The sequence below is a fragment of the Agelaius phoeniceus genome, chromosome 13 (genome assembly GCF_051311805.1).
Source record: "Agelaius phoeniceus isolate bAgePho1 chromosome 13, bAgePho1.hap1, whole genome shotgun sequence".
Classification (NCBI taxonomy): Eukaryota; Metazoa; Chordata; class Aves; order Passeriformes; family Icteridae; genus Agelaius; species Agelaius phoeniceus.
In genome coordinates this window covers 13,985,618-14,009,096 of record NC_135277.1, presented here as the reverse complement: position 1 = coordinate 14,009,096, position 23,479 = coordinate 13,985,618, and the positions used below count along the sequence as shown (strand labels likewise).

The following is a 23,479-nucleotide window of genomic DNA, read 5'->3' as shown; positions in this document are numbered from 1 at the left end:
TCCCAGAGTAATTATGCAGCTTTTTTTGGTTTGGCTGTATGCCTGCATATGTTACAACAAACCTGCACAGTCCAGTTGTAGGAAAACCCTGCAGATCAGGACCCTGGGCATCTGCGAGCCCTCAGCTCCACAGCTCGCCTGGGGCAAGCAGGCAGTGTGCTTTTTCCCACAGAAATATGAGAGCCAGGATCTGGATGAAAGGGTATCAAGATAGCGTACTGGGACTCTCAGTTGTCTCAGCAAATTGATTATTCTCACAGATTTTATAAGCTTTAATGAATGAGTAAATAGGATCACAAAGCTTAGGCTCAGACTTCTACTTTGTGATCAATCTGGACACTAAAAAGTATTCCCACAAACCTTTGAAGGGCATATATGCTCTTGTTTTCAGAAAGAGTCGTCTGCTTTTGGGCAGCCTTTCCTCCCTGATGTTGTAGCCCAGGGTGTTACAGCGGTTCTTCTTACAGCTGAGGCACAGCCCTTTGTTGAAAGTGTTGATGTCGTTGCACCAGTACGCTGTGCTTTGCTTGTCCTTGTGCAGCAGAGAGTCGATGAACAAATGAACTGACCTCTCATGGGCACATTTCACAGTTTGAGTGATGCCTGAAAAAATGCAACAACAAAATTTTACATGCCCTTGGTTTGTTTTTTTTCACCATTTGAACTGCAGAGTAGTACTGTAGCCAACTACAAACTATAAACATATGATATTGTTTCCCCCCACCCACCCTTTGCATCATGGTTTTGCCTCAGAAATCATACATCATAGCAATTTTACTTTTAGGATCATTCAAAAATAGAATGGCTGAACTTTCATAATAATAAATAATTTTCTGCTTAAACTACTCTTGCCCTGACTGTATCAGACTGTAAATATGAACCTTGATTTCAGTGTTCTGGTTGTTTTTGTCAATAGAAAATACAACCTGAGTTGATGTGCAGTCTTTCAGATCATGCCACATTAAAGACAGCAGTCTCATTTGGAATGGCTGAACACTCTTGGATTTGGATGCTTAGGCAGCAATACCATATTTTGTCCCTATTAGACTGACACACTCTTGTGTTGAATTTCATTTTTCTTGCAGTTACTGCTTGGAAAAAAGGAGCAAAAATTTTATTAAAAGCAATAAAAATATTAAATAGGTCTGCCATTATGAGATGTATATTCTTAAAATGCTATCAAATTACAGAAATTATTTTGTGCAAATAGGATGTTTTATGTCTCTGTTGATAAGCTTTGAGCTGATGCTTGGTTTCACGTTTGTCATGATTTATCTTCTAACAAATAATGCCCAGATTTAGGCATTGTATGAGGATAATTGAGAAATACTTCTGCAATGTTATTGCTGGGTGTGCAGGGCTCTTTGGGGGTTTTCAGCCAGCACTTCTGGTTGTCACTGCACATCAGGACCTTTTTCAGTATCTTGCATCAGTTTCTCTATAGATTTATGTTTAGGTACATTGATAACAAGCTTCTATAAATAAAAGCTAGCCTGGAACACTGGCATTCAGGTCCTGGAGAGAGCATTCATCTGTGCCACCAAAGGACATGGAGCTGGGAAAAGGTGAGCTATGGAGGTGAGTAGTACAGACCTGTGTTTCATTTGATTTGAAATAATTAATGGCACACTACACAAATCTGGCTTAATTAGAATAAATTGTCTCATCTCTCCTACTGCTGAAACAAATACCATTAAATTATTCAGAGGTGCTTGACAGCAGGATGCTCATGGCCTCATTTGCAGGAGTGCTAGGCAGCTCAATTCCTTGCTGGAGTCAGTAGGACCAATATGAACTCAAGACACGTAAAAATCAGATAATCTCTAAACAAGAAAATACCCTGCATATAAGGGTGATCATAATAATCCTTAGATGCTGTTTAAGACCACCAGACAGGCTCAGTCCAGCTGCCCTGGTGCCTCCCACTGTGGGCCATTGGTTCTTACCAGCAATCCCCAGCTGTGCAATGTGGTTGTACACGTGCAGGATGTGACAGCCAGGCTGGAAGGTGCCTCCGTTGGGATAAAAGTCAAAATGAGCCACAGGCTGCTTGATGCCAACACTGAGGCCCATGTGCTGTTTGGTGAAGGTATGAATTGCATCCACAAAGTTTGCATCATCTGGAGATAAACGGTCTGTGGGTGACATTCCTTCAAACAGGGGACCAGCAGGGTCAAGGCCTGCAATAAATGCAAATAATCCCATTGTCATGTAGTGCAGAAGGAATGTTCTACTGCTGTAAGTCTGGGATGAATGTCTGAAAACAGGCAGCACCTGGTGCTTTACAAGGTCTTTCCCTGATGGAAACAATAACAACTCTTGTTCCACAGAGGGTTACCCCTAAAGCAAACACAGGCCCTGTAGCAAACACTAGCTGGGACCTGCACAAGGACACAGGCCCAGAGACAGACGTGTTTGTCACAGACAAACTGGGCCTGCTGCCAGTGGCACTTGAGGGACCTTGACATAATTTTGTTCTTTCAAACTCTGGAGATTGTGTGCTTCAGAGGTCCTTTGGAAAACACCAGTCCTACAGCAAGATTGACTTTTAGCCCACATGTGGGACCTAAAACTTTATAAAGCTCCAGTTATTGATTAAAAGCCCTGTATGCCTGCTAGATTTTATTTATAATAATTCTTCAGCCTAAAAAATCTTCAAGGCAGATTTTTGCAGTATTCAGAGAAATAGTACTCCATTTAGGGAGTCTTGCTGATTTTTGTTTTCTGGACTTTTTTGCATGGTGGTCTTCTTGGTTGGGAATTGATTCAGGAAGAGACCTTCATGCTTAGTTTAAAGCTGTAATCAGCTTTGAGGACAAGCTTCTAAATTTTATATTCTTCAGTTGGTATTGTGGAATAATATAGTTGCATAGATATAACCAGACAAAACTAGCAACACAGGCAGAAGTAGGGAAGTCCAACAAAGGCCCACATTTCTTTTTAGCTTCAATAACTTTTATCACTATCCATTTTTGGAACTTATTGTTACAAGTCTGAAAAATTTTTCCGGAAGAATGCATATAGCTGTCACAATAAATAATGGGCTCTAAGTTTCTTTGCTTATCCATTTTCAAGGTGTTATGTTCTGATGAGGTTTGAGCAAGCAGTGCTGGGGAACTGAAGTCCTTCAGTGCATACACTGGTGTATTATCATGACACATTTTGTAAAATCAGCCTCTTGGCATGCAGGCACTGCCACAAGAACTGAGTGTGTAAGAGACTGTGGTATGTGGCAATGAATCCAAGATCAGAACAGTGACTTCCAAGTACAGCCATGTGTATTTGCCTCACTCCTAAATCTGAGTAAAGGAAAATGTTTTCTCTGATAACTTAAATGTAGCTGATGTGGGTCTTGTGTAAAATGCACTTCTGTTTTCATTTTGTTTGGGTTTTTAAGCTGTCACTGTGTATTAGATGAGGTACTGCATATAGTGTATCAATAATATTATAAATGTATTTTCAATATACTCATAATTAGCACAGTTACAAAACATTACAGAAGGTTCAGAATGTCACTAGTCAATCAAGAATGTCACTAGTCAATCAAGTGTTAGGGTTAACTTTGTTTAAGCATCTACTAGGGGTACTCCAATGATATCCTTCTTGTAAAATGTAATCCAGAACTCTCATTTTTGGCACAGGAGAACTGTTTTGAATTCACCATATGGGCACTGTCCCACAATTGAAAGCTCAAGCACAGTCAGACAATTTCCTTAATGTATTTTTAAAATTAATCACTAGCAATGAACAGTATTTGAATGACTTTGGGTCAAGACAGTGGCCAAAGATCCAAGGTTAGTGGCTAACATTTAGTTTAAGGTGTTACTGGGAATGGATAAGAGATAAATTTAAGCAACCTGCATCTTGAGGCTTTGGTTTATGATTTGTAGTCCCCATGCTTGTGTATTCTGTGTGTCATAATTGGACTGAAGTAGGAAAGATCAAAGATAGAAATGTTATGAGACCTAATTTTCAAAAATATTTTCATTAAGTTTTCTAAATCTAATTTCTAAACCAATGAGATGAAACTTCTAAACTGTGCTGAATATTGCTATTCAACAGTTAATTGTTGATATGGCATTGATATGTCAAATATCCTCATAACTTGATTCAGTTGACTGTTACTTTTCTTAAAGGTATAAGTCATTTACCTGTAATTCTTCCAATCTTCTTTGTACCATTGATAAAACTTCCAGCAAATCCTGAAACATGAGCTCCCAGGCTGTATCCAATTAGATGAGCATTGCTTCTGGAAAATTGAATGGATTCCTGGAAGATAGTGGCACCTTGATTTAGATGAAGAAATGTGAAAAGTAAACAGTGAAATATCTATTACATGCTAGGAATACTGTGAATTGTAACACAAGAAATTTGTATGTTGATGGTGATCAAATGAGGTGCACAAATCATGCAGTAAATTTCTGTTGGAATGTTATTCCTTGATTCTTTTTCATGCAGCAGGAAAATGCCACACATTTGGGCACTGCCACTTATCTTCTATGCACAGGAAAACCATCAACACAGTGGAATTTTTCTTGTTGTTTGTTGTCAGTCATTTGATGCAGATCTTCACTGCCTTTTGTTGGCAACATTTGGCTTTCCTATGATTATAAAATGGATATCTCTTCTTTAACTTGGGGGTAAAATAATCCCCTATAAAAAGTGGTGTGGTTTTTTTGCCTGAGATACCAGCACAAGCCAAACTAAAGGGATCAAAATATTGATCAGACTTGTTAAATGATACAGCAGTGATATTTCTTGTACAGAGATGTGTGTCTGATTCATAATAAACCCATTGAAGCAGAATTGCCCTTCTTTCTACCTAATCAATGGTACATCTTAAGCATTTCACCTGAGCTGCAGGGTTTAAAGTTTATCTGACTTGTGAAGAAAAATATGGCATATTTTGCTTGCAGGAAAGGCCAACCTCACTTTCAATTTCTTTGTGGATGTTGCCTGTCACAGTGGAGTGGCTGTGCAGTCTCAATACCAATCCCTTCTCAAGGTGAGGTGAAACGGTGAAACTTGGCAGACTTGTGGTGAGAGAGACAGCTCTTAGAAATCACAAGATCTGACCAATTTTCTTGTCAGATGATGCTGAAATGGATGCTGTTGAGGCTGTTACTGATCATGCCCTATTCTTGAAATAAGAGCACTAATATTTACTTATTGTTTGTTCTTTGTTCTTTATTAAAATGTTGTGTGGCACTGCAGGTTTTGTTACATCTGTTGAGAACCTTTGAAATAATTATCTGCCTGTAAGCAGACAGAAGCATAGCAGAAAGATAATTGTGGGAATTGGAATGAAGGGGGTTTAACTGTGAAACTCTGGAGGGGTGCTTCTCAACATGAGGAACATTTACTGGATGGAGACACTCAATGCTGTGAAAATTTATGGTATATTTAAATTCTGGAACACATCACAGTACAAGAGTAACTACCTACAGTACTGGAGCAAGGAGTAATTTATTCAAGCCTTGGTTTGTTTGTTGACACTGGGAAATCACAGAATGTCTTTATTGTTGACAATGTGGTATGTCCTCCTGGGAACTGATCAAAGTCCACCATTTGATTCATTGAATAATTAAACACTTTCAAAAAGTTACTTTAGGCTCCAGCAAGTTAAACTATATTTGACCAAGAGCTGAGGTTTCTTCTAATATCACAATGAAAAATAGTGACTCTGACTTTTCCTGCCCCCTCTTTTGTTCCTCTTGTCCCTAACTGGGTGTGGTACCTGACAGCTCCTTCTAGCCCTGCTATTCCTGCTTAGGCCTTTTATGGTATTTGCTCCAAACCTTTCAGCCTCACAGTAAATTTCTCTTCCACCTTAGGCCTCACCATATTTAAAGTAATGTACTCAAAAATTCATTGTCAGGTATGGAAGCATAATTTCATTTCAAATTAAGTACTTAATGTTAGAGATTGATACAATAAGAATTGCTTAGAGTTCCTGGTTTGTATGAGTGATTCTCATTCTACTGTTTCTTTCTGCCTTTTCTTAAATTGTGCTGGAGACCAGTGATCCTCTGCAGACTCTGCTGCAGCCTTTTCAATCCAGCCATGGCCACTGCTCCCCATGTAGCAGGAGTTTTGATAAATAGTCACTGCTGCCTCCATGTCATCCACTTTGTGAAGCATGTCTGTCCTCTTTAAAGGTCTCCCTTTACCTTCTGGATCTCTAAGCCATTATTTTATCCTAATCTTTGGGAAACTGCAGCAAAAATCAGACACAGTGTTGGGATTGAATTCTGCATTAAAAGCAGAAGTTAAGCACAGATAACAAGTTCATTTTCCTGTACTTATGTCTTGCAAATGATGATGTCTGCCTGTTTTCTGCATATGGAACAGTGTCAGCTGCCCACACACATGCTCATGGAAAAGTCAAAGTAGCAGGAAACTATCTCACCTCTAAAGATATATAAAAATATTTTCATAAACAAGCTTTGACCTCCTGCATGATGAGAGTTTTACAAAGTCACATGAAAGTTTATGGAAGAAAAATGTGCAGTTCATTAAAGAAATGTGAGTGATGGAAAAGAAAGCATTAGCAAGCACAGTATTTCAGAAAGGTTGTGGAATATAAGAAGAAAGCATCTTTTCCAGAGAAACGTGCCGGTGGGGCACTCTCACCTCCAGCCACTGCAGGAACTGCGCGATCTCGTGGCCTGTGGTGCGCGTGTTCTGTACAGCAATGGGATAGTGCTGGTGAGCCAGGGCCAGCCAGTCTGCAATGATCACATTCATTGGCTCATGCTGAGACTTCAGAGCTGCTGCCATTTTCCAAATCCAGCTTTCCAATATCCCATCCACCTGTTATGGTTGGAAAAAAAACCCAAACAATAAAAAAACCATTGCTATGGGAAAGCAGTCTCTGCCAAGTATTTCTTGTGAAAAACATGAAACAAAACTCCCAGTATGGACAGGGAGGGATTAATGCTGATAACTAGATTTTTGGGGGCCCAGCCCAGCCTGCTTCAGGGCTGAGAATCTTTAGCTTTTGGTGGACCACAAAAAAAAAAAAAAAAAAAAGTAATGTAATAAGGGTATAATAGTGTATGTTTTGTAATATGAACTCTTATAAGTGAAAATGATGTCCCCAAATACTTTAACTCATCCAGAGATAACTGGTTTAAAAGTACTGGTTAAAAGGCAGACAGAAATGCCCAGGAAATGTCTGATTTCATTCAAGAGCAGCTATCCCTATAAGTATAAGCTAAAAAATCAGAGAAAGGAAGCTGGAGGATTGCAGACCAGCAGGCATTTGTCATCTCTAGCCATTCCATTTTGAGAGCTGCTTGTTTTGAGTCATTCTTTTTTGAAAACCTGGTTACAATTTTCTTGCACCAAAGCATGTTTCTGATTTTATGGACTAGAATTATTATTTAATCTATCAGATTTAATTGTTAGTCTCATTGTATGTATTTCCTCAGTTGATAAAATAGCCTTATCTCTTCTAATGTATTAGAATTTGGGAGTCTCAGGTCTGGGTTTCCACACACACTCCTCTAAGGGTCCAACACCTCTGCAAATTAAGTTAATGTGAATGATGAATTTCAATGGCAGCAGCTTCAGGCCCGTGGTTTGAGGAGGGTGTAGGTTTTGAACTAATTTCTTTTGCAAGGGAGTTTAATTTTTTTTTTTTTTTTACTAAGGGAGTTAAATATATCTCTCTTATTTGATAAGGGAGTTATGCACATCACAGGGGGTGTTCAAAGTTCCTCTGCGTATTTGCAGATGTGCAGGAAAGATCCATTGTGCCACCTTATGTGATTCCATTGGTGCTATGAGAATTTGAGGATCTGTTAAAATTACTTTGTTTCTTGTCCTCCCTCTTCTTTTGTTTCTTTTCCAGCTGAGAAGCTGATGAATTGTCACTCTTACTATTGGCATGCTTTTGAGAAAGTTTTTTAATGGTGAATTGGTTTTTTACAGTTTAACTGGAAGCAGTTCAGTGATAATTGATGTTGAAGGTTTTGCCTCCAGCTGAAGGGGCTCGTGGAGAAATTCTTTTTAAAGGTGTATCTGTGAGAAGGATGTGGAGAAATTGTGGCCACTTTCAAGAAGTCTGTAAATATCTGGGAGTGAACATATCAGAGAAAACAAACTGGTGTTCTGCTCTCCAGGGCATAGGACATTAATTCACTACTTGTTCAGGCTCTGCTGGCTTTAAACCATGGCTGAATTTAATCCTTGGCATGGGAGTCCCATGTGAAAAATTGTAGACCATTCCTTCAGAATCTGTCAGGAATATGCACTTTGTATTTTTTCTAGCCATGATAGGTACCAGTGAAATCTGTCATCTTTGTATCACAACCTTACTTCTGAAGTTGCTTCTGTAGCATAATGAGAAGGAAAGTATATCAAATCAGATGTAGCAAGAATTAAAAATAAAGTGTGAGTTCATACCGACCAGCCATGGACTATCATCACCAGAGGGAGAGAGGCATTGAAATGGCATTTGTCAAGAGTCTCCAGCTGATTAACAAAAATCTGGCAGCTGCCTCCAGCTCTGTCTGTATAGAGTCGAAATCTGGTTTTGAAGTTTTGCTGATCTTTCTTTCCTCTAGGGTGTTCACTCTGTGATCTCAGTGCCTCTGAAATGAAATTTGTGACCACAGTCATAATAGGAAGGAATTGAAAACCTGGAGAAGTTACTGGTGCAACACAGTTTGTCAAACAGTAAATGGGTGAGCTTGGAACTCTTCCTCTGTATAATTGTTGCTTGTTCCAGCGGGCCTAAGCTGTACATTTTAGGTCACAAAAGTGATCTGTTTCCAAGTCTGAGATGGTCTAGATGTGCCTCTGAGTCCCTCTGAGTGAACAAGAACAGTTACACAGGAATAGGGATCTGACTGCTACAGGCCTTTGTAAATTCACAAGGATTGTAAGATCACAGTACAGGTGTTACCACTTGACCATGGAGTCATGCACAGATAGGAACATTCAGAGGCTCTTATCTCTGCAGAGCATTTCTACTAATGTGCATTTGCCAGTCATTGCTGAGCAAGCATCATTACACTAAAATAACCATTTTATTCAGGGCTGTAACTGCTTAGAGACCGGGGTGACTGCTTAAAACTATTAGACCACATCATACTTCCTTTTTTTTCCTCTGAAAAGGCAAAAGGACATGTTTTTATTTCAGTTGTAATATTTTTGGTGATTTTGTTTTTAGGTAAAATAGCTTGGTGCACTTAGGACAGCATTGTCAGAAATATCTGTTAACTAAGAAAGTGGGGGCAGTGACATCATGAAGTTAGAAGGAAAAGACATTACCTATAGAGCAATTGCAGAAAAATAGAGTAAAATAAAGCAGAAGCTTACAAAAAGCACCTTGTGACATGCAAGCCTTTCTAGTGAGACTTCAGAGTACTTATTTAGCTGAAAAAACTCCATATAATATAATTTAAGTTAGAAAAAATTGGGTTTATTAGAAGAGAAGATGTGATGAACTAAGTAAGAAAGAGGTTGTTACTGTTTCTAGTATCAGAGATGAAACATTCAGATTAGAGAGGTTTTACTAATGAAGTTCCTTTGGGATGGTTTTTTGGCTAATCTTGTTTTAATATTTCCATTCAAGAAGTAGCTGGAAAGGTACAAGACTGACAAAACATGAGAGGCCCTTGCTAATACTGAGAAGACCAAGCCATTAAACATTAAGAGCAAGATGAAAACTTGAAAATACAGCAAGAGAAACTGGTAGAAATCTCCTACTGTGAAATGCAGGGTGATATAATTGATTGGAATTTCTCTATAAATGAGACTCACAAATTGGAAGTGACACAAAGATAAAAAACTTGACTGAAGTAATCAATAAAAAAACTGACCATGAGTGACTGCTACCATTTGACTGTGAGAAAGGAAAATATAATTCCAAGATGCATTAAGGTAGATGGTTTTGGTAGGAAAAGAGGATGTCAGTTGTAAGTAAAGGCAGTTGTTAACCACATCCAGAACTGTGTGCATAGCTCTTGTTGCCAGGCACATCTGTGAGAACGATGTAGGGATATTGTGGGCACGTTTCAAGAAGTCTGTAAATATTTGGCAGTGAATATATCAGAGAAATGATACTGGTAGTTTCATTTCAATGAAATTTGTGCTTCAGGTGCTACAAGTTCCATCAATTCCATCTGCAACAGCTGCTCACCAGCACCACTGAAATGGTCAGGGAGGAGGCTTTTGTTTTAATTAGACCCAACAAGAAATGAAATATTACTGGAGATTAAATCAAATACTTTATTCAATGAGAAGTTAAAATTATTTGTGTAGTAGCAGCACTGAAATTAGTAAAATTTCAGTTTTTATTTTTCTTGCATAAAAGTTCTGTAATAAAACATTAATATCAGAAAGATTGTATTTTATCTTCTAAGACAACACTTTTTTCTTTTTTTTGTACATTGAAACTCTTATGTCTGTAAATACCTAAAATCATAGACTATTCATTTCTGTATTGTATCTGCAAATCTCTCCTGGGGTTCTGTGATGCTGTTGTATTGATGAGATTTTGGTAGTTTACAAGGAACTTGTGCTTCATTTACAGAGGAGTTTTTATCCTGCAAATGTGTGTTGTGACATGAAACTCCCAAGTTTAAATATCTGCAGTAGTAGCATCTTGTGATGCACAGTGCAAATAACCCCAGTGTGGAAGTGTGCTGGCTTTAGGTCAGACTGTGTTTCTGCCACATCAGTTCTGTTACAAACATTATTCAAGGTTTAATTTCAGTGTAATGATAAGACATGATAAAACAGCATATTAATTTGTTTAAGTGTGTAGCATTGCTGGAAGAAAACTCCTAAGCTGACATGCACTGGATGTGCACTGCTTTCTATTTGTTGCTAATTATGGTTCATTCCAATGGACAGGCAATGTTGTGTTTCACAGTGGGAAATGTTATTGAAGAAATCTATTCAGCCTTGTACAAGAGTTGGAATTTAAAAAGCTTCAAAGTTACAGAAGGTTTGGTTGATAAAATTTGTAGCTTCAATGTCTAACATTTTCTTTTCAGGACACTTTTAACTGCCATAGGACTAAGTCTGATCACTTCTCCCTTAAAATGCCCACTTTAAAGAACTTCTGTTGGATTTTTTTTCTCATGCAGAGGAACTTAATTTCTGAAGTAAGTAATATCAGGAAAGTGTGAATCTACATAGCTGAAAATTAGAAAGAGCTTTAATGATGTTGATATTCTTATTGTCTGGTTTATTCAGCCTTTAGTGAGTAGTCTCTACACAAAAGTAAGCATTGTGTTCTATTTTTAGCACAAAAAGAAAAACAAACAAAAAAAAAGTAGCTTGTGCCTGTTCCATTGTACACATCCTTTCTTTGTTTAATGCCTTGTTTTCATTTTCTTTTTGCTCTCTCGGTGTTTGTGCAATGCAAAGGCGCTTTGTCACTCTGTACTGTTTGTACAAAGTACAGAAAACAAGTCTGATAAAAAGCTGTTTTCTTCAGACCCTGCCTGGAAAGTGCTGTGGTGCTTTAATGGCTGAGCGTTGTTTTCCTGGTAAATCTGGGAGAGAGGATTAAGAATACTTCTTGAACTTCTTCTTGGCTGTCAAAAGTTAGAAGTTCCTATAGGATCAGATGTGTTATTCAACAAGGAACTGCTTCAATCTGTAAATCTGTGTAATGACTGGAGAAGGAAATAGTGTCTGAAGAGCCAGGCTTCCACAAGAGCCTCTTGCTGAAAATGCCGTGGCAGTGACTCAGTGACATGGCCACAGGGAGCTGGGAAGTTTCATAGGTCAGTTTGCAAAAACAACACAATTCAACTGCTAAAGATTTTTCATGGTAATTACAGTTGAGTGTGCAGAGATCTCTCTGAGCCTCCAGAGTTTTGTTTTGGAAAAGTACCAGGTGAGCGGGTTGCTGATTAATTTCCTTTCCTTAGAAGCTCCTACTCGGACATGAATTCTTCCAGCAGAGGCAATGCAGTGTGGCCACAGTGATCAGGGAGCTTCCATAAATTACCTTCCCACACAGCAGCACAGAAATCACAAGCAAGAAAGGCTGTTGTGAATTCTTGACACCCCAAAGTAGGTTCAGCCCTTTACGTTTACTTTGTATTAACAATATTTCTGTGAGGTGCACTGGAGGCTGGGTTTGTAAACACCACTTCATTGCAACATAGCAGATTCTTGTGAAATGCTTTGGAGTTAGTTTTGGGCAGACAAACCAGACCATTTTTATATTTGACTTGAGATGATAATGTTTTCTTATTGAAAAGTAAAATGAAGAGAGATTCCCAGTTGAACAAAATAAGCAGGTTAATCCAGCAGGTTAACTTGGATTGAATGACCCCAAAAGACAAGAAGGCATTCCTAAATATAGAATTGTGGAGTCCCTTCTGAAACTTCCAGATATGGCGGCACTGCTTTAAACTTGTTAATGAAAACTCTGCTGGAAACTGGACAAAGGTCTAGATGCTGTCCAGGGTCTGAAACTATAAATATCCTATGCTTTTCTGGGAGAGAGATCCACAATTTAAATATATTTATGTATCATATCTGATTAGGTATAAAAATACAGCTACAAAATATCTGCTTCATAGCACAAGAATTGCCTAAACATGAGAAGTAATGAGGATGAAGTATAGTGGAAGTATCTAATGTTAAGAGCAAAATTTTAGTATTTACTAAGTCATACATTTTAAATTCATCTTACAGTACAGCATAAAAATTTTGAGTAAAATTGGCATTTCCAAGTAAGGAAAGTAGCTTTTCCACTTAAGAAAAATAATGTTCATCATCCTTCTTCCTGTCATGGAGCTTGGGTTGAAGCAGATGTTTCAGTGGCTCTCACCTAATCCTTAGACAATTGAAAAATTAATTCATTAAGTCTGAACAGAAGTTGAAATTTGGGACCAGGAGAACACCTCTGTTACTTATGTGCATATCCCTTGGAACCATTTCCCATATGCTGATACTCTCATGACAAGTGTAATTTGGATTTTAAAAAATAGGCTGTCTTGCAATAGGTAAGACAGTTTGTGAGTTGTATTTTAGGGTAGCTACACTGGAAGAGGGAGTTCATTTTCTTCCTATGGCCTTACTTTTTTTGTTGTGATCTCGCAGTGAAATCACTTTCCTGGTGCCAACTTACTGTGTCAGAAATTCAGCATGACTTCTGGATCACAGCATTCCATAGCAGGAGAAGTTAAATCCATGCACCAGGAACATGTGTTTAAAACACAAAACCAGAATAATGAGAAGAGAGAAAGATCAGCATCTTTAGAATATTATCACATGAAGGCATTGCTGAGTAAAACTCACTTGCTGGGCCATGAGACACCCCTGCAGGGCAGAGTGCTGGATAATAGATCTATTCCCTGGAAAGCAGAGCTGAGCTGAAGGGGGTGGGTGTACAATAGTCATATGCACAGCCAGCCTTGTCTGCACAAAGTTAGTGAATTGTGGGTTTATTTACTTTTTTGTTTGGCTTTCATTTATGAATTTTTGGTTGTGGCTATTCCAGCAAACTCTCCTTGTGAATATTTCTGCTTGGCAGCCTTCTGGTACTCAGAAAGAGACAAATGAATGTCTCAGTTTGTAGAAGGGCAGTGGGGAAAATGAGAGCTCAGTAGGGGCCTGGAAGATGATTGAGTGGAAAGGAGGTAGGAAAAAAGGGAAGGTGGATACTCAAGCCTTGCTAAGTGGGGGAATCTTCCTAGGTTGAGAATAATTAAATCTCAGGCTCCCAAAGTGGCCTATGTTCCATTCATAGGAATAGGGAATAGGACTAAGCATCTAAAACTTTCAGTCTGAGTGGTGACTTGGCATCTAGTCCTTTCAAATTTTTCTACTTTCAAGAAACCTGTGTCTTAGAGAAAATATTGTGAGCATTTTAAAGAATATGTTCTATTTTGCTTTAAACTCCCTCTCCTCCCATTTTTCTTGTCTCCTTTTCTCTTGCCTCTCCAATATGTTCCTGTTTTTTTCCATTATGTCCTTTGATTTTTTTAATAATTATTTTTTTTAATAATAAAATTGTTTTGTTTTGCTGTTTTTGTCTGAAAGCCTTAGTTAAACCAAAATAATTGAGGGGAAATCCTGTTTTTGCAGCAGATAAAAATTTTTTGCTTTGACAATCACTAGGTGTGTTCATCTAAGCAAGAGTTTGATGGTTTCACTGATATGGTATTAAAAGGCTTTGATCATTTTAAATGTATCCTGAATTTCTCCAAACTGATCTTTTACAGTAGATGCCTGTAGATATTTCTTCTAAAACCTCTGTAGTGCACACTGTTTACAAAAGTTATTTCCATGCAATTCTGTCTAGAAACTAGACTTTTTATCAACTACTGAATGAGTTTGTTTTCAAATGAAACTCTTTAAGAGGAAGAAGAATTTACTGGGATGTATTTTAAGTACGTTCTGTGTACAGAACGAGTCTTAGAACTTTTATGCATGCTGTCATGCAATTTTTGTTTCGATTTTCCTTGTATAGATGAGCCCAGAGTGTAACAATTGCCATGACCTGAGCCATAGTTCACAAAGAATTTCTCAGGCACATTTGTTTAGTGCTCTAGTACAGCTCTCTTCTAGTAAAAGGGGCCTCACAATGGTGTCCTACAAAGATTTGTCTCTGTAAGTTTGGGGTGAGCCATCATTAAAATGGGCAAATAGTTGCTGAGCTCTGCAGGCCTTTCTAGGAGTCCTGTGAAAACTATTACAGAAGATACCATTTTGTGGAATACTTGATACTCTCTGCACAGGACAATGCAAAGTGCTACTGGAAGTATTAACAGCACAGAGAGCTTCTAATAGGAGTTGAATCCCTTCCACCCATAACACCAGGTACCTTTGTGCATTGTGATTCCAGTCATAGGGAAAATATGTATAAAATGATAAAAACTGCTTTTTAAAAGTCATGATGCTAAGGTCCAGTGAGTTAGATTGCCAGACATGTGATTTGTGTCTCACTCAAAGCCTTAAATCTCAATTTCAAGCGAACTAAAGCTGCCTTTTGGCAGCACTGCAAGGGCACACAGTGCTGCAATTTTAACCTATTACTGCAGTGACAGGGAGAATTCAGTTTCTGGACCTCTGGCAGAATTTGAGGTTTGGGTGCAGAATTCCAAATTTGAGAAGGGCAGAGAAAAAAATATTTGTTTCATTTTGTTTCCAGGTAACTTCAAAGTTTGTAGGATTTCAAGGTGTTCTGGGACCTTGAAAACTCTGGAAACCAGTAGAAGTAAATATGTGTTAGAGGGCAGCAAAGTAGTGCTATGTAATAGTATAATGATGTGTTAGAATCTAATTTGTAATATAATTATCTAAATTACATAGCTGTAATGGACAATTATGAACCGTAGTGTAGTGTAAAGTGCATACACACATAGAAAGTGTATATTTTAAGAAATATATACACAGTTGTTAAATGCTGTTTATAAATACTATGATATTTACATGCACTTGATACATCATGTGACATTTCCCTCATTATTACAACATTTAATGTGAATGAAACATTACATTGGGCATTTGTCTTAGAAGATTCAAGTGTTTAATATTCAGAGACCATAGACATAAAATATCCAATTTCTAAATCTTTGCTGTGCATTCGTGCATTGCTGAGCACTTTTTCCAGGCCCAGAGCATGGTTCTTAATGCAGATGAAGGAGATGTGAGCCAAACAGCTGCAGTAGGTTGGATAACCTTCAAAGTGCTTCAAGGCATAAGTCAACCACTGATTTTCAAGATATATTTAAATTCTTTTTCTAGACCATTCAGTGTTGATATATCTCTGACCAGATTTTTAGGGTGTCTCTGGTTAGATCTGCTATTTCAGTTCCTGTACTCCTAGGTATTTGAATTTTGCAACATTGTATGTCACATTGAAGGAAAATTTTTAACATTCATTTTTTATTTATATGGGGTTTTTTAGCAGTTGTAGACTGGCATAAACCAAACTGGGAAGATTTAAGTCGCTTTCCACATTTTGAACACAAAGAAACAGAATTGTCAATCAAACCCTTCTTGTGAACAACATATTCCTGATGCTAAATACTATAGTTCAAGCAAAAATACCTTCTCCCCCATTTGATTTGTTTTCCTGCTTGGGATGAGGTTTTATTTTATAACTGGTTTCTATAGTTGGAAATACAAACTTTCTTATTTCATCAGCTGCCCTTGCTCATTCTCTTTAGACTTCCCACCTTCACAAGTTTATGAATATCAGAAGAGAAATCATTCCCTGGAGTTTCTTTGATCTCTGCTTGTGATGTCTTGTTGATGAGAAATTTATCATAAACTAGCTGAACTATGAATGAGTTGTTGAAATTTTTCACACATTAGATTTGCTGGTGGATGTTTAATGAAGCAGCCTTGTGTTCTGTCTCCAGGAGCTGTTCAACAGCATCCAGCAGGGCAGCACCATGAAAGTGTGCTGAGGCCAAGTTTGCTTTGCTTTGCAAAGCAAAATGGATCTGCTTTAGTGGGAAAAAATCAACAAGCATGGGCAATGTTAAATTTTACTATAAGCTTGTGGTGGTTTTAAGTTTGAAGTATTAAACCTTTTTAAAAGGAGCATCTGTTTTGCTAAGTGAGACCTCATCTTCTAGGAGTAGGGATTTTGGTTGTGATATTTGCTGGGATTAAAACAGAAAATCCTCCATAAACTTAAAGGTGAGGATGGAATCATTAAACAATGGATGTATTAAATCTGACAGTCTGGAAAACACAAGCAAAGTAAAGAATTCAGTTGCCAGATGCTGCAAGGAAATATGTTCAAAATTATCTCACAATGGCAAGGGTAACAAAATGCCTGCAAATTTCTCTTTGAAGAGGTTAATCTAAAATATTGTGTGCAATGGGAAGAAGTAATGGATGTGTTTATGCTACCTTGTTCTTCCTAAATGTTAATTTTTAGATTGAGCCTATCTATATTCTACTTGTGTTTTAAGATATTCGTTTGACAGGACTTTCTGGCATCATATAAATAATCCATATAATGTACATATTAGTAGAGCAGAGTAATCCCCCTAAATCTAAAAACTGAGAGTTGTTATTTGCATTCTAGTTGTACCTAGAGGCCTGTTCAGGATAGGAGCCCCATTGTGGCAAATACTACCAACCATCCAAGATTAGGGGACCAGGTTTTTATTTCCCTGAGAATCAAAATAATTTAGCAGAATTTTTAATGAATCTGACTTCTGTCATTTTCATGTCCTTAAACTTCACTTCGGGAGTCTTTAGGTATGTGTTCTTCTAAATCAAGTTTATATTCTTAACTCTTTAAGTTTATAATCTTACATCTTTAAGAGAACCTTATGTGTTTGGCTGACATATTTGGCCTAATTTAAAGAAAATAAGTGAGATTGGATGTAGCAAACCCCAGTGGGAGAAGGCATACAGGACTGGGAGTGGAGCATTCACAGGGAGACTCTGCTGTCCCTCTGAGTGCTGGGGCACTGCAGCTCCCCAGGGCTGAGGATCCCTGCTGAGCTTTGCTGTGCAGGGATGCTCTGCTGCCTCTTCTAGGGTGTTGTAGCACCAGGTCTTGCCAGGCCCTGCACTGTCAGACTTTGCTCTCTAGGCACATGAGACTGATGAAGATTTTGCTGGTGAGGGAGGAACCCCAGCTTCCAAGGCAGGACAGGCCTGGTCCCAGGAGTTGTACATCCATGGAGGTGATAATGAGAAATTCAGAGCACCCAATTCCCCATACCCAGTTCAGCCATGATTCTTGCACTTTGATTCAGTCCACTCAGCCAACATGTGAAAAGGAATTTTTCTTTCTATTGGGTTAGTTTGCTGTTGGCTTAGCAAGCTGAAAAGACTCCTGCAGAAACTGCCTAAGTCAGCGTAAGGAATAAGAAAAGAGATCACAGAACTGATCAGGCAAATTCTTCCAAAACTTCCAAATGTGAAAATCAAATGGAAGCTTTGTCACCCAAAAGCAGTGATTGTAGAAAAATTTACATTTTAATTTACTCAAGATTGTTCTGTGAAAAATATCACATCCCACTTAAACCTTTTCTTATTTTTCTATTAGCATAAGAAAAGGTATCTTTGAAAGTACCTGGAAAGCTGGTTTTATAATCCCTGTATTCATTTGCCTAGCACAGAGTATGTAGCCTCAGAAGTCAAAAATTCTCCAAATAGTTACAGACCAATTGTATTTGGGCAACAATGTGAAAGTTTCTGTGAAGTGGCTGAGAAAACCTAATGAGACATTCCTCTGTAGTGCTTGAGAGCACAGCACAACCAAAACTCCTCATGAATGCAGTGTGGGGAAAAGGAGCAGTTTGTTACCAGTCCAGAAACAGCCATCTCACATGCACCAGCCCAGAAGAGAGATCAGTGGCTCAGCTGAGCAGCCAGACAGCCAATTTTGCTGCTTGGTGAGCAGCTGCCCTTGCTGAACACAGCAAACCTACAAAAAGCCCCAGGACCTTGTCAGAGTGGCAGATTGTTCCAGCCCTTCTCTGCAGAGTGTGGATGTGCCACATAATGGTGTCAAGGAGCTGCATTAGGGCCCAGAGTAGGAAGGGACAAGGCTGAACTGGGGGCTGCTCCTGTGATTCTTTGGGCAGGGACACTCCACAGGCTGCAGCAGCAGCTGGGTGCCACTGCAGATCAAAGTTTTGGAGCTCTGGCTCTCTGGGAATGGGGGGAGACAGCGATAACTGGGGAGCCAGAAACCAGAGTGCACAAATGTGGAGATCACCTTTCTGCATTGTTCTCTTAGCTACTCCAGTTTGTCAAAAGCTGCTTTACCATATTGTGCATAGGTGGTGCACATAACACCAGAGCTCATGCTTCTGACTTTGGTTGGCATGTTTTATCTAGAATCTGTCATATTTTGTAATGCAAAGAAAGTGGAACTGCTATTCCTATGCAAAGAATTAAAGACACAAAATGGGAGGGAGCCTTGTGTAAAACAGTAGTTAAAGGTTCTTCCAGAAGGCTTCTTTTTTTCACTAGGTATAAATTCACTTTTCAGTTTAAAAACATCTTTTTTTTTCTCTTTTTTAAAAAAAACTTTTGTAACAATAGAAACAAAACTATTTGGATGCAGACTTTCCTTTGTATGTAAGAACCTAAATGTGCTTTAGAGCATATTCAGAGTATAGGACTGGCATCCTTGTCTGTATCCATCTGTACCAGCAAAGAGGTTACCACCTCCAGGTTTTTGTCACCTCCCACCTGCCAGAAATTCCCACCCTTACTGTTCTGTTGTCAATGCTCCAATGTTGCCCATTTGCTGCAAGGAAAATCGGCTGGGTTACCTCACATCACCTGTGTTAACTGTTTAAACTGGTCTCATTTATATTGCTTGGAAGAAATTTGGGCATGTTTATGGGAACTGATCTCCTACAGGAGCTGGATGAAAGTGGTAGCTGTCAGGAAATGATAAAAATGGGTGGAGTGCCACCAGCAGTAATCCTTGACTGACCAAGGATGTTTGTTCATGGCCTGAGACACATACATGCAGTCAGTTGTTAACTTCTGGAAAACTGCCTTACTGATAGTTATTCTTCATTCCTTACACTTCCAGATGGACATCAGGTGTATTGGCTTGTGTGTGATGCTCACTCAGTTTCACTGTGGACATCAGAATCTTTTCACTATAGTTATAAATATACAGAAATTCGCTATAAATAGACAGAACCCATGTGTTTTATTGTCATCTTCTAGCTAGCACTAATATCAATTTATCAAATTTTTGTGCACAGGAATAATTTCTAATTGTTTGCTTTTATTAAACAACAGAAAGCTCTGTAATTACCCCAAGGCTTTCTTTCATCTCTAAGCCATCATTTTGTTCATCTCTAGTGACCAGCCTGGTAGTACAGTCAGAAGATAAACAGTACAGATAAGTAGAATTATTTGCCTCTTCAATGCCTGGAACACCAAGTAGGTGAATTTATCAGCCTTGTTATTTGGCACTACATTTGAGTTCAACCTAGAATTCTCAGAGCTAAGTTTTTACATAAAAACAAAGCTATAATAGTCATAGTTTATGTGGCTAAGTCACAGAAGGTGATAATGTATTATACACTGCCAGAACATTTTGTTTTCCGTGTCTCCTCTCTCCAGTTCATTGCATAATTTCCTTTTCCCTCTGGTCCATCCCTTCAAAGCTCTGATAATATCCAGTAAACATTCATAGCAGATCCTAATTTTAAAAAACACATTGTGTTTAATATTTGCTTATGAAAATACAGCCTCCTATTGCATTGTGCTGTTTATATGGATTGAGAAAATCCACATGCCCAGACAGAAAATTCAAATCTTCCCTGTCATATAGCAAAGCAACTAAATAAAGCACAGTGACATGTGTAATGCTGCACATGGGACATTCATCCTGTCCTCAGAGCAAGTTCTAGAGCTGGAGACTCTCCAGTCTCCCTGAATGTCTTCATGACTTGACACTGAACAACCAAACCAAACGAAACTCATCATCAGCTCTGCTAACTTCATCAGTAAAAGTCTGCATGATGCAAGAAGTGATCTCAGAGTGGATACTGATTTTTAGGCTGGGATAATGTGAACAGTTCAGTGCCAGCTGCCAGCACTGCCTTTGTCCACAGCAGGGTCAGCTCCAGCCAAGTTTGTTCTCGTTCATGTCTGCATCTTGGCTGGAGAATGACATTTCTGTTGAAAATAGGAAATAAGCTGAGCATCACCAGCATACTGATGAACCCTGAATTCCCTTGCAGCTGCTGGTGGGCCAGTGAATCCTGCTGAATGAACCCCACAGCACTGTGACAGAAAGGGGGACATGTGCCACAGTCCTCACCACCCAGTTCTCAGGCTCTCCTGAGAATTCTTCCTTCCTCTGTTGGAAAAGGCAGAAAAAAAAAATCTACATGAAAAGCCATTTCTTCCAACAGGGCAATGGTTTTCTTGGGCTTATCAAAGGCTCATAAATGTAACAAAACCAGCATGGACAGGTGGAACACCATTTTCAGTTAAGAAAATGTGCAACAATTGCATTCTGAGCTTTACTGACAGGGAATAATGATAGCAGAAATATTCTGTGTCAATTCACTGTTCTTGTGCTCTCCATATAGCCATGGGGAGAGGGATAACGTGCATCCATACTGATATCTGGGACAATGTGGGAATTAATGATAACAGGGAGGCAAAGGTCTGTGCATCACATTCCCTGGCACAGCACATCAGACTGTTCTTGCCTGTGCTACTTCATTTTCCCTCTCAAAGATGCACATCATGCACCTCAGTTTTAATAACTAAAACTATTTTCTTTCTACTCTAATGAGAAAAGAAATGAACACAGGATGATTTTTAGCCAGGCAGTTATGGCTGTTGTTTTGTTCTCCTTAAAAGCTAACCTAGTATGTTTAATTTAAGAAAAACTGTTGTTCAAGATCAATAAAATGTAAAATGTTTAAAAAAAATAAAGGAAAGAATGTTGCCAGCAATAAATTTTTTACTGCTTGATCAGGGACTTGAAAAATTTATTTCTGGCAGAAAAAGAAATTCATCACAGAAATAGTTCTTAATAGACTGAAACTAAGTAGACTGGGCAGTAGGTTTGGAGGATACTGGGGGAAATCTTGGTCAGTGAGTCCTTTTGTATTGACTGAGCATGTGAGTTTGGCCATGTGACACAGCAGACATGAGATCTCACTTGGTAAGTCTACTACTGTCTTTTCTTTTTTCCAAGTAATAACTTGCCTCTGGTGTGGAAATTAAAAAAAAAACCCAACTTTGTTCTAATAGAGTTTCTGGTAGCTATAGCTATGGTAAACAGACTGGTAGAATATTTGAATTATTAGATTTATAGAATTATGGATTTTCTAAGAATTTTATGTAAATATTTCTCAGTAGCAATTGAGAAATTATGTTTATTTTCCTGTGAATTAAAATGCTTCTGTATTTCTGCCAAAATGCTAGAAAGGTACTAAATTAGTAATTTCTAGAATTATTTATTCTGTAGACCCTTAGTGATTAAAGTGACTTTACCTTAACCTAAAGAAAGAAAGAAAAATCAATAACTTCAATCAACCACTGAGGGTGTGGCAAGCCAGTGGAAAGTGCCAGAAGATGGTTTAGGATAATTTAATCATAGAAAGAAAACCCCAGTTTATACTGAACTAATTGATAAAAGGAAAGTCAAAGAGAACTTTAAAGAAAAAAAAGCTTTAACGCCCCCCAACACCACCACTCCATCCCAGTTTTAGTTCAGTGCTGTGATTGTTGTCCTCCCTATTTTGAGTGTTCCTGATGCAACCTGGACAATGCAGACCAAGTGAGAATTTATAACCAAATTCAATGTGGGGCACACTTGGGCTGCTGTCTCACAGCCATGGGCAGCTGCCTCTGTTCTGCACTTTCCTGAAATCATGTCCAATATTGCTGATGGGACATTGTTGTGATTGCATTCAACGATTAAATTGACATTTTAGACTTTGCTGTTTGTCAGATTGTCTGGGATCTGGGGGTTTTTGAGTTTGTTGTTGTTGTTGTTGTTGTTGTTTGGGGGGTTTTTTGTCCAATTGGGTTATCTTGTGAGGTTTGGGTTTTTTTGTTTTGGTTTTGCTTTCTTTTTTTAAATATGTCTCTCTGAAAATAGATAATCCATATGCAACTGTGCTGAGGGCTGGTGTGATACAGGCCCTGGATCTATCAGCTGGAGATACATCACATGTTTTCCATGGGGGCTAGCTCAGTTGTTAGAAATGAAAGTGAAGCTCTTTCCTTTCTTATTCATTTTGTTTTGCAGCACTGTCATGGGTTTTATTCAGATTTATGGGAGACTGCCTAGACTACACAACTTCCACTGCAGGCAGCAAAAGTCATACCCTATTCAGTTCATTTTGAATTAGAACCATCTATTACCCCTCTACTGTGATTTTAATAACTCCCATATTTTTCTGCTATAGATTCACATAAAGGGCATGTTATTTTTAAAAGATAAATACATGTTCTTCTACCTGGACCTGACAAATCTATTAGCCAAACCTTCCATTAACAGAAGAAAGAGCTTCCTTTATTTTGCACAAGTTCTTTCCTAACCTTTAAGGTAATTAGCTGTAATTATGCTTCTATGTAATGACAGGGCTGATATTCCAAGTATTCTGAATTTTAACTTTAAGCAGCACTTAATGTAATTTCTGTGGTGCTGTGCAGATCTGAGGTAGTGCTCTGTGTTGTAGCCACCTTTGAGGTTACATTTGTTGAAATATGGGGAGAATTATTCCTTAAAATGGATATTCATTTTGTCCTAAGCATAGTTCTTAGTCTCTCAGCTTTATTGCTTCTTTTATTAGCAGCTTTACAATTTACTTAATCCTGCTTTTTGGGAATGGAAGTAGAGATTTTTTGGCTTTTATTAACAAACCTAATACTCTTACACTGGTATAAGATTATTTTTGGGGGAGGATTATATTTGTGGAGGTTCTGCTCCACACACATTTTGTAGCTGCCACCCTATCTGGACAGAGCTCTTCAGGACAAGTAGAATAATGGGGTAACAGAAGAGATTTGCAGTTGTTTGTACAAC

The 23,479-nt window shown here is 38.4% G+C and overlaps 1 protein-coding gene across 1 annotated transcript in view; it reads right to left on the bottom strand.

Annotated features, from left to right (window-relative positions):
- LIPC (lipase C, hepatic type) overlaps positions 1 to 23,479 on the bottom strand; it is a 66,658-nt gene that overhangs the window by 6,415 nt on the left and 36,764 nt on the right. Inside the window, exons 3-7 of the mRNA XM_077185801.1 lie at positions 8,410 to 8,597; positions 6,634 to 6,813; positions 4,152 to 4,269; positions 1,947 to 2,180; positions 361 to 603 (exon numbers count right to left, since the gene is read on the bottom strand). Of these exons, the coding sequence (XP_077041916.1) occupies positions 361 to 603; positions 1,947 to 2,180; positions 4,152 to 4,269; positions 6,634 to 6,813; positions 8,410 to 8,597 (963 nt within the window). The remainder of the gene's footprint in view (positions 1 to 360; positions 604 to 1,946; positions 2,181 to 4,151; positions 4,270 to 6,633; positions 6,814 to 8,409; positions 8,598 to 23,479) is intronic.